The sequence below is a fragment of the Solanum dulcamara genome, chromosome 4 (assembly GCF_947179165.1).
Source record: "Solanum dulcamara chromosome 4, daSolDulc1.2, whole genome shotgun sequence".
Classification (NCBI taxonomy): domain Eukaryota; kingdom Viridiplantae; phylum Streptophyta; class Magnoliopsida; order Solanales; family Solanaceae; genus Solanum; species Solanum dulcamara.
The window spans coordinates 10,657,542-10,668,536 of NC_077240.1; the positions used below are offsets into that span (position 1 = coordinate 10,657,542).

The 10,995-nt window shown below is 26.9% G+C and overlaps 1 protein-coding gene across 1 annotated transcript; it reads left to right on the plus strand.

The window, feature by feature from the left end:
- The first annotated feature begins 8,075 nt into the window (after positions 1-8,075).
- Positions 8,076-9,887, plus strand: LOC129886161 (heavy metal-associated isoprenylated plant protein 35-like). The gene is made up of 3 exons (XM_055960717.1): positions 8,076-8,297; positions 8,385-8,460; positions 8,595-9,887. The coding sequence occupies exons 1-3, from the start codon at positions 8,247-8,249 to the stop codon at positions 9,581-9,583; spliced, it is 1,116 nt and encodes a 371-aa protein (XP_055816692.1). The 5' UTR covers positions 8,076-8,246; the 3' UTR covers positions 9,584-9,887.
- The last annotated feature ends 1,108 nt before the right edge of the window (positions 9,888-10,995 follow it).

The window sequence follows — 10,995 nt, forward strand, 5'->3', positions numbered from 1 at the left end:
AAAACAATTGTAGCTTCTTTAATATCTTTGAACAAATTCAGTTTGCATATAAAAATAAAATGACTAATATGTGAGAAAGGAAGGAATATGATACATTTTAACTTGTAAAATTATATACTATACATTGCATATTTGAAATTATCTCATGTATATGGTCATACCAGCAATCAATCTACGAATATAGTGTTTTTCAAAGAATATATATATTTCATAACTTGCATTAATGGATCCCTGATTAATTAAAATTCATATTGTGTAAGACTTATTTATGGTGAAAGAGTTGCTATGTAACAAGTTTTTTTTATTCATAACTAAACTCAAAGCCTTTGTTAAGTGTGTAGTGGTCGATTCTACGGACATAATAGTATTATTTTATGTTCATACGCAACTAAAAAAGAAAAAGAAATTATATCAACAGAATAAGGATTTCTTTTCTGAGGTTAGGATATATTCAATAATTTTGATGCCCTTTTATTTCACAAAATATTTATCTTTTTCGGGGATTTAAATTCTAACCAAAAAGAGAGTGTCAGTATAATTTCTTTCTTATAATGATTCCAACCTGCTAACTGAAGAACTTATTATTGTGAAAATCGTACATTGTCCCTTCCTCACCACATGTGCACTGTCACATACTCGTTGTATTGATATATGATTAAATTCATATTTGTATTCGAAAGTTGGATATTGAAGATAAATTGCTTTTTAACAAAAAAGATTACGTATCCAATCGAATTTGGTGTTGAAGATTATAATTAAGAATGAAAAAATAAGTACCGCTAGCTATCACAAACATGTTGGTAGAGTTTGTTCTTCTTCGATAAAGATTGCAAATCTCATACGAATTTAAAGTCCAGAAAAGGAAAAAGATAAAGAGAAGAAATTTGATAAAAGAGGAGAGCAAGTACAAAAAAGAAAAAGGATTCGGAAAGGGGAAAAAAAGAGAGGATATTTTCACTTAATATTTGGCTAAACAAGTTTAATTTTAATTTGTATTTGTATTTTTTGTTTTTATATAAGTAATATGTGATATTCAAATTATATTTAGAACTATATTACCCTCAAATAAAAAGTGACAATACCAATTTAATAGAATAAATTCATAAAAGGAGTTTAGAACTAAACTGTTTTGACTTGAATAACCAAAAAAATGTGATAAAGATGAGAGCACATAAAATAAATATTCATCAAATTTTAAATGGTTTAGCTTTTAATGATTCGTTAAATTTATGAAAATCAGATGTAAAGAAACTAGATGTGTATCCAGCTCTCAAACTACATAATCCTCGTCATTAGTCAACTAATACTGATTGTTGTCCTCCTACGAACCTTGTATCAATTAAATAAAGGTTTAATATCCTCAATTAGAAACAAAAAATCAAAATCAAAATTCATCAATATTTAAGGGACTAAAAGTAATAATTTCCCAAAAGAAAAGAAATAGCAACATGCATAGAAACATGAAAAAAGTAGGAAAAGAGGCAGCAGTTTATTTTAAGACATATAAACATATGTTTCTTGAACAATAACTACTTGACATAATATAAGCTTAGTAGAGTTTATCTAAAATAAATTATGTAACAACATGTATTACAAAAACATTAAACATTATATTGATTATAATCGCGCATTAAGGTAAGCGACGAGAAAAAAATCCTATAAATGCAGATATGGTCACGTTGTTTAATTTCTACCTAAAACTATTTTTTTCACTTATTTTTTTTAGTATAATGGTGAAGACATTCTTTTATCAAAAATTACATCGTGTAATTAGGTAATAGTATTTTTATGTATATATATATATATATATATATATATATATTTCATGTTGACATCATGACTTTTTCGTGGATTTATTTCTTTATAATTTTTCATTTCTTAGTTAAAATTTGAAAATTGTGGCTCCGTCAATGAGTATTTTCTATTTAAAACTTGATTACTCACTAGTTCAAACTGGATATGATATTGCTTTAATGTGAATAACGAACATTGAATGAGAAACTAAAAGAATTTGATTACTCAAGTTTTAAAAATAATGATTTTGGGGTTTTCAAGGATTGAGGAAAATAAATTAGGAATGGGTTGAAAAAAAATATCAATTGGAGAATTGTACTAATGATGAGCAATTGAAAAATTCATTGTGTCTGCTAGCTCATAGAGTCTATCATTAACTATGATGGTTAGTGTTTAGAACAAGAACTAATTGATTTACAAATAATTAAAGATTCACTTCATATGGTTAATGGTTTTGTCCAAGTAATTAAAATTATTGACACACGTTATAAACTCTATGTTTGAGGTTATTAATTGTACTCAACTAATCAGGGCCCATATCATGTGTTAGTTGCATTTAGGAAAATTACGTAATTAAACTCTTTTATTTACCATATTTTTTATTAGTCCCATCCATTTCAAAAAAATTCAAAAGTCCCTTCTTTCTACTTGGATACATTAATTTAGTAATTCAGATACATTAATTCTGATTCATAAATTATCTCTATGTTCAATGTATCATGCTTTAAATGTTACCTGCTGATATATAAAACTCTAATTAATGTATCTGGATAACTGAATTAATGTATCCGAATTACCATGTTTTTAAGGGATTTCTGTAAATGAAAAAAGGGAGAAAATGGTAATTAGCTCTTTACACTGTGTAATTTACGTAAGTTATACTTGTATTTAAGCATCATTAATCCCTCTGAGGGGTGTCAAAAGAATAAGAAAATCCGATCGAATTTAACTGTGTCGAAACGATTTATATCATTTTTTTAATAAAATCATGGACTTTTATTTAAGTGTATAACCGTTCCGAACAATTGGAATGGTTCTTTTTAATTTTTTTTAAAAAAATCAAAAAATTATCAAACCGTACCGAATAACCTTACACATATGTAAAGTTTATATATTAACAATATGTTAAATTTAATATATAAATATATTTAATAACATTTTTCAAATATAAATATAACCTAGGTCGTAGGCCTTTGGTGACTAGATTTTGGATCTTTACTCTTTAATTATCCTTTAATATATTAGATTTAAAATTAAAAGATACTATAATAGATGCTCCATCAAACAATATGACAAAATCTATGCAAGCACTCCTATTAAATTTTTAAGACCAAACAATACTGCAACAATGTTTTACATTCTTGACTTCTTTATGAAGAATTGAGGTGTATTTTAATAATAGTAAATTTTGAAGTGATAATTTAAAAGTTAAAAAAAATGAAAATTAATTGAACCATCGATATCGAAATGAAACCGAGATGATTGTAATGTTTTAAAAAATTTAATTTTGATTACAAATTATAAAATATCCGAAAAATGGGATGATATAATTTTTTAAAAATAACCGATCGAACCGTCCCATTGACACCCCTACTTCATCCGTCCAACAATACTAGTACTTTGCACAATTCTTAAGAAATTATAAATAAAAGAAAAAATTTAATATATCATCCTTTGAATATAACAAATACATTGTTTTGAAAAATGTAATAGAAAAATGACTACTAATTAATGATAAAGGTAAATTAGAAACTGAGTTAAAATTATTTATTGATTTCACAAATTAAACAAATATTATTGAACATCTATTTTTAATAGAATAGACAAGTAAAAATGTACTGGGGAATACATTAGAGCTTAGCAAATTAGTTTAGGAGGCGGGTAAAACCTTAATTACTTGTATTCCATAATTTTGCTAAATTAATGAAAGCAAGATTTATGCTTTTTATGAACGCAGTTTCTTTTAACCATAATTAGCTTATATTCATACTCATTTTAATTACAATTAAATTTATATTGTTTGATATAAATATTGATGCAAATAAATATTTACCACAAATGAAGTGTATCGTCTTCTCACGAAAAAAATTATTTACCATAAATTTATATTGCTTGATATAAATATCAATGCAAATAAATATTTACCATATATCCTCTTATAGAAAAAGTTGAAGTGTTTCGAGAAAAAAAAAATCCACTTGAAGAAATAATTAGGGGTGTGTATCGGTTGGTTAGATGAATTTTTAAGTATTATCAATTTGATTTATCGGTTTTTAATTTTTAAATATGTTAAACCAATAACCAATCCAATAAGATATTTGTTATCAGTTTTTGATTTATTGATTTTTGGTCTTTATTGTTCGATTTTCAGTTTAACCAATAAGAAATGTTTCAAAACAAAAATAGAATTTCTACAACTCTAGCCACTTGCAAATCGTAGCCACCGCTGTTATTAGTTCTTTAAATTTTGACATTGTGAACCTAAATTAATAACAACACCTAAATGATAAATACAATGTAAACTGTGAAGTAGTGCGAAATATGAATTGTGTAAGGTACTCACAATCTAATATAATGACTATATTAATATCTTTTGTTTGATACTTTGATATTTATGTATGAGTACAAATTAAAATAGTAAATTATTATAATTTTAATTTTTTTCAATTCAATTTAATCGATCGATTCATTTTCGCACACCCCTAAAAATAATAATACCATTTAGTTAAATTTTGATTATATTGGATTTACTTTTGACGAAAAAGATGAGCTTACAGATTCAGTATACTTCAAAAACACTTTATTATTTCTTTTAAAAAAACTATTGATCCAAAATAACTTCCTTTTTATTTGTCCAAATAAAGCTTTTTTCTACTTTTATACGTACTAGTATTAATATTTTTTAAAAAAACACACACAAAGCAATCATGTTAGAGGAATATGTTCATGAGTCATACAATGACAACAGTGCCAGATTTTGATAAGGAAATTTCAAAATATAAAAAAGTAAATGGTAAAAGAAGCTAAAAAGTTCAACATTTATTGTATAAACATAAAAAATAATTTTAATCATATATAAATAATATAATTTTTCGTCAAATGGGTTCGAATGAATCCCACCCTATTTAAGGGTGGGTGTTCGGTAGTTGGTTCAGAATTTTCATATTTTGAGTTTGGTAATTTGATAATCGGTAATTAAATTTCAGTTTGATACGATATTCAGTAATATTGTATTAATGTTGTAGCCGATTGTATTACAAAATTAATACTATTGCTCCACTTATTTATATTTTTTTATGTGAAGGCACAATATAATAGAAGATCATTAACAAATAAGAAGACATCAAAAAAAGGAATTTGACACAATAAAAAAAACATATGTATTTGGATTGTTAATGTTTAGTTTTATTTTTCTCTTTGGACTTGTACTAATGAGTTATGAAGTTGTTGATATAAGCCTTCATTAATTAATTAAATAATTCGATATGTGAGAAATACTGAATATTAATTAATGATACTAATATCTTATACCAATTCAAATTCAAATACCATAATTCTAAAATTTTACTCTCAAATATTATATCGAATATAAAATTATTGAATACCAAATATAAAAAAATTTACTTTGATTTTAGATATTTTATGCCCGTCCCTAGTCCTACTCCTCCCTCGAAAGCGAAGACATTGACGTATCTGATAAAATCAATTAAACCATAATCTTCCAAATGTTAAGGAATTATATTAGAAACATATTCCACATATACACGTTTTCTTCTTTACTGTCGAGTTTCCAGTACGGTTTCTTCATTGAAAGTGGAATTCAAATCTTCAATTATTACATATTTCTCATTCGTAGAAATCAAAGTCTTAACCCAAATATATAAAATGATTATTTTTTTTCCATTCGTACAAACGCATGTAAATGAATATAGTATTTTTAAGCTACCTTTTTTTGTCTACATGCTGCATTTACAAAAGTTGATGGAAAAGATAAAGAAAGCTAAAGCAAAGCTTTTCTTTTAGTTTTCATGAAGGACTATCCGAAATTTCCATGTTTTCCAATCGCATGTTTAGATGAAATTTCCCACTAAATTAAAATTTTAATTATGTTATTTTTTTATTTAGATGTATAAATATCATCTCATTAATTAATAATTTCGTATCAAATTTCAAGTCAGATACATGTATCGAAGATTCTAAATGCATATATCTTTGATAACAAATACATAAGGAAAGAGGCAAACGAGGGAAAATGGCGAGCGAGAGAGTCAACATGTATATTTTGATACTAGAGTTTTTGAAATGCAAATATATAGGTGAGCAACAGAGGAAGAGAGGCGAGCGAGAAAATTAAAGTATCTCATATACATATAAATCACGCTTGGATACAGTGTATTTGAAATAGATTAAACTTAATTTGAATCACATATATTCGAGATAAATCAAGTAAATATGGTATAGAAGGCAATTTCAAAAATTATAGTAAAAACACGTAATTAAATCATAAATTAGTAGATTTGTATTGTTTGCTCTATTTCAAATCATTTGTTATTTTTGAAGTTCAAGATATAAATAGTTGCTTTAATTTTTTTTGAATTTGATTCTTAGAAATATACAAACACTTTAATACAGTAAAAAATTAATGATAAATATTGATATTTAAGTCATAAATATTTAAGCTATAATTAATGTTTATATAAGATGGACATTTTCTGTTTTAGTCGGTGATTAAGAAAATCATTAAGAAATTGATTATATTTACTATTTTGCCATTTTTTCATATCAATGCAATATACATATAGTATATAAATAACTAGTATTGAAAATTATTCAGATTCAAGAGGTCATACTAGTATTAATTATAGGTTAAAATGAAAAAAATTTAATTAATTCTATCTTGATTTAGTAAGTGATCAACTAATATGAACATATATTTTTAGTAAGATGTCGTATAATATGGGACGAAGGAAATATAAAAGAAAGAAAATTTTGTAAGGAGTGTAGTATTTGCATGAAAAATTAAGAACCTAATTGAAAAGCCACTCTGATAATTGAATTTGGTGTAATTGGGTATAATTACACTCTTTGGTATGTTTGGTTGGTCATGTAATTACATGGTATGTAAGTAATTGAGTGTAATTGGCAGGGAGTAATTACACTCTCCAATTCAGAGGGAGCGGTTGTGAATTTGCGTAATTACAAGCTGATTACTTTTTAATTATTTACTTTTAATTCTATTTTATTTTTTTTGTTTTAATTTATTTTTATTACTATTTTAAATTTTTATTATTTTACTATTCTAATATTTTCTAAAAATTTATTTTTTATTTTAGATAATTTATATTTTATTTCGTTCTCATTCTCAACATTTACTTCATGTGATTTCATTAATTTTTCATATTACCCTTTTTTTAATTCTATGTTTATTTTTTTTCATTAGCATAATTCTATTAGTTTTCTAATTTTTAAATTAAAGTAGAAGTTGTTGTTGAATAAAGTTATAGACTTACGGTTTTCTTTTCTTTTAAATCATATTTATGTACGTTATGTTGAACTTTGACATAAGAATAGTATTATATTAAACCTTTTATTTTGAATTTAGAACTTATGTTATATTTTCAGTTTTATTTATTTTATGCGTGTTGATTTGAGATTTCATATTGCAAGTCATTTATTTTTTACTTAAATTTGATAGATTATCTTTTTGTCAAATGATTTTATAATTTTATGACTTATATTTATAATACTAATATTTTTGTCATACATGCATTTCATGATGCTGAAGAAAATCTTGTATTTTTAGTTTTTATTATTAATTGAATAACAATATACTAATTTAAAAAATATAAATATATTATTTTTATAATATTAGTAAGAACGTATGTATATTAATTAATATATTTTCAAAAGACAATATATATGTTAAATATTTAATTTAATATCATTTATAAAAATTCTTATTTGTCTAATATAAATTTTAAATTTAGATAATTAACTTTTATTTTTAAAATTTAATATAATCTTATAATTATACTTGTGCAATCAAACATTATATTTATAATTATATTATGATAAATAAATAAATTATTATAATTACTAAATTACGTAATTACAAAATTAATAATTATTATCCTAATAATTACATCAATTTCAATTACATAACTTTCCAAACAGTATCTAAACAAAATGATTCCCGAAATAATGCTAAACAAAATTAGATTCAATTAGTCCGTTGGTTAAAAATCGAAAAGTCCCGCAACTCACAGTATAAATTACACTCCGTGTAAACACCCACATAGCTTTCGCGCTTCACTCACTTTCCCCTTTTCCTTTCTCTCTTTAAAAAGAAAAAGAGCCAATCTCTCCCTTGCACACTTTCTCTTTAGCAAACAATTCCTGTTTTGCTTCTTCACACAAATTCCATCTTCTTCTTCTTCACTAATAGTTTAGCAATGGCAGCACAAGACAGACCAGAAGATCCCACTCAACTCCTTAACTACAAGGTTTGTCATCTTAACTTCTTTTCCATTCAAATTCTCCTTCTTTTTTGTGGTACCAACATTAGTTTCTTCTGTATAATGTTTCTACAGACGTGGGTATTGAAAGTTTCCATTCACTGCGAAGGTTGCAAAAGGAAAGTCAAGAAAATTCTCCAACAAGTCCATGGTAAATACAACCATATCCCATCTTTGTTTTTCTCTTGTTAATTTGTCTAAACAAAAAAAAACAGCTTTTGAAGTTTATGTATTTTGTTAGAAATTTGTAAAGTTTACATTATTGAGTCTCGATTTTTTTTTCAGGAGTGTATGCTATAGATATTGATCTCAAGCAACAAAAAGCAACAGTAACTGGCAACGTAGAAGCAGAAGCTCTCCTTAGGAAACTACACAAGTCCGGTAAACACGCCGAATTAGTACCACAACAGTCTGATCACAAGGAGAAAAAGTCTGCTAAAATCAAAAACAAAGAGAAGCAAATTAACCCACAAAGCAAAGAAGCAGAATCAACTAGCCAACCCGACATCAGTACCCACAAAAATGTCGAATCAAATGAAAAAATTGCAATACCCATAGAACCTTCTGTAAAAATTCAAGATGCCAGTGATGTAGTACCCAAAAGGAGTGAAAAATCCAGCACCGGTTCAGCTAAACCGGAGGAAGAAACCGGCACCGCCTCTGGTGATGAACCGGCGGTGGCTGAAAAAGATAAGAGCGATGAAACAGTAAAGGAGTCGAAATCTGAAGGGAAAAAACCAGAAACCGACTCTGTCGGTAAACAACAAATTCCGGTGGCGGCGGAGAAAAAAGGTACTGATAGTGATAAAGCTTCTGCTAGTGGCGAAAAAAGCGGTTGCCCAGTTGGTGAAGCGAGTGGCAGTACTGGTAAAAAGAAGAAAAAGAAAGGGCAAAACAGTAACAACGCAGAGGGCACACCATCAATAGTTGCTCCGGCAGGTCCAGAATTCGAAAATCATAATATGGGACCACAAGTCTATGCTCCAACCAATGATAGCCTTCCACGTCACCCAGCTTATAATTATTATCCGCAACAGGGCCCACAATTCTACGCCCCACCACCAGCATACGTCGTTAGCTACAATACAGCGCAACCTACGGCCAACTATACGGCGTCGTATTATGCTCCGGCACCTCCAACTTCGTATGCGTATACGTATTCCGGTCCTGTAACGGTACCTCCACCGTCTGATGTGGATACGTATCCACGCCAACCGTTGGATTCGTTTGAAATGTTTAGTGATGAAAATCCGAACGGATGCTTTATTATGTAATGCAATTACCAAATCCTACGTATTATACGTAGGATTTTTGGTGTATACGGGCTTATACTACTTGTATAAGCACAAGTATTATGTAGATATAAGTATAAAAATGGAGAAATTAGGGTATAATTTAGAAAATGCCAGGTGTTAGTGTTGGGGGCTTTAATCTTTTAGTGGGTCGTTGCTTCTTTGTTGAATGTTTGTAGCTTTATTAAGTAGACATTTTCGTTTTTTAGTCTGAAAGTTGCTTAGCCTTGTAATGCTTAGTTGTATTTTGGCCTTTTTGCCTCATTCATCTCCTTTTTCCTCTCTATTTATGTGTAAGATTTGTCAATTTGTCTTGGTTAGATGAATAACTTAAGATTAAGTGTTTAACATTAATCACGGAAGAACTAATAAACTTGGATCTATAAAAGAACTTTGATATATTCCTCACTTTCCAACCTTCTGTTTCGTCAGGCGTTTTTCAATTTCTTAGTCAGAATGAATGGAGGTATTTTGTCTAAAAAGTAGTCACTCTTAATAATTAAGAGAAGGAAAGTTTATTATGATAAACTCTCGACTCAAATAAGCAGAATAAAATAAATATAGAGAATAACAAAAGCACCAACAGATAATATGAAAATCAAAGCAAAATACAATGAAAATAAGAGAAACTAATAGTGGTGATAAGAAAAATTAGACAACGCGATTATCAATTAATTTCCTCCTGCGTACTTTTTTATTTAAGGTTCTTGCCTAATCACCTCTCTATAATATTTTTTCAAGCATATCTCTATCTCTACTTAAATCCATCATAATTAATCTATCACATTTCCTTAGTAGATATTCATACATCTATTCAAATATTTGAACCATCTTAGCCTCTTTACCATGGAATATATACCTAATTGATTAGTATGTGATCTTTACATAAACCTACCATTTGACTATTGGAATACCAATGAAGTTTGGTATTAATGATTACTGTACCGAGCTTTTTTCCAAAGTATAATTCCTAGGGAATGGAATAGCAAACAATTTAGCAATCAATGTTAAATCAATTTAAGGAGTTTGACTTTATATTATAGAGGAAGTAGTCATTTCGTTTTCTTTTATTTATCAAATTTTAACTTAGCATACACATTAAGTAAGAAATCAATAACTGATGTAGTGAGTTTTTATTATTTTATCCTTATTAAATATTAAAGTCATAATTTAAATTTCAAAACATTTTGGTACTCTTAAATTTATAAATGGATTAATTGTTTAAGATTTTAAAAAATTCTACATATTTTAAAGATATTAACACGTTTAATAAATTAAGAATATAATAAATAAATAAAATTATACTTTCTTGATTTGTCAAATTTGATAATTAAAAAAAAATTAGAATTTTTTTGTTAATTAAAAGAAAACAGAGCGAGTATAACAAGTTGAAA

What these genes read in the sequence shown, in the direction of transcription:
- LOC129886161 (XM_055960717.1), top strand. Translation starts at nt 8,247, where the DNA reads ATGGCAGCACAAGACAGACCAGAAGATCCCACTCAACTCCTTAACTAC. An exon ending in CTCAACTCCTTAACTACAAG is followed by an intron (nt 8,298 to 8,384) that starts GTTTGTCATCTT and finishes ATGTTTCTACAG; the next exon opens with ACGTGGGTATTGAAAGTTTC. An exon ending in AATTCTCCAACAAGTCCATG is followed by an intron (nt 8,461 to 8,594) that starts GTAAATACAACC and finishes TTTTTTTTTCAG; the next exon opens with GAGTGTATGCTATAGATATT.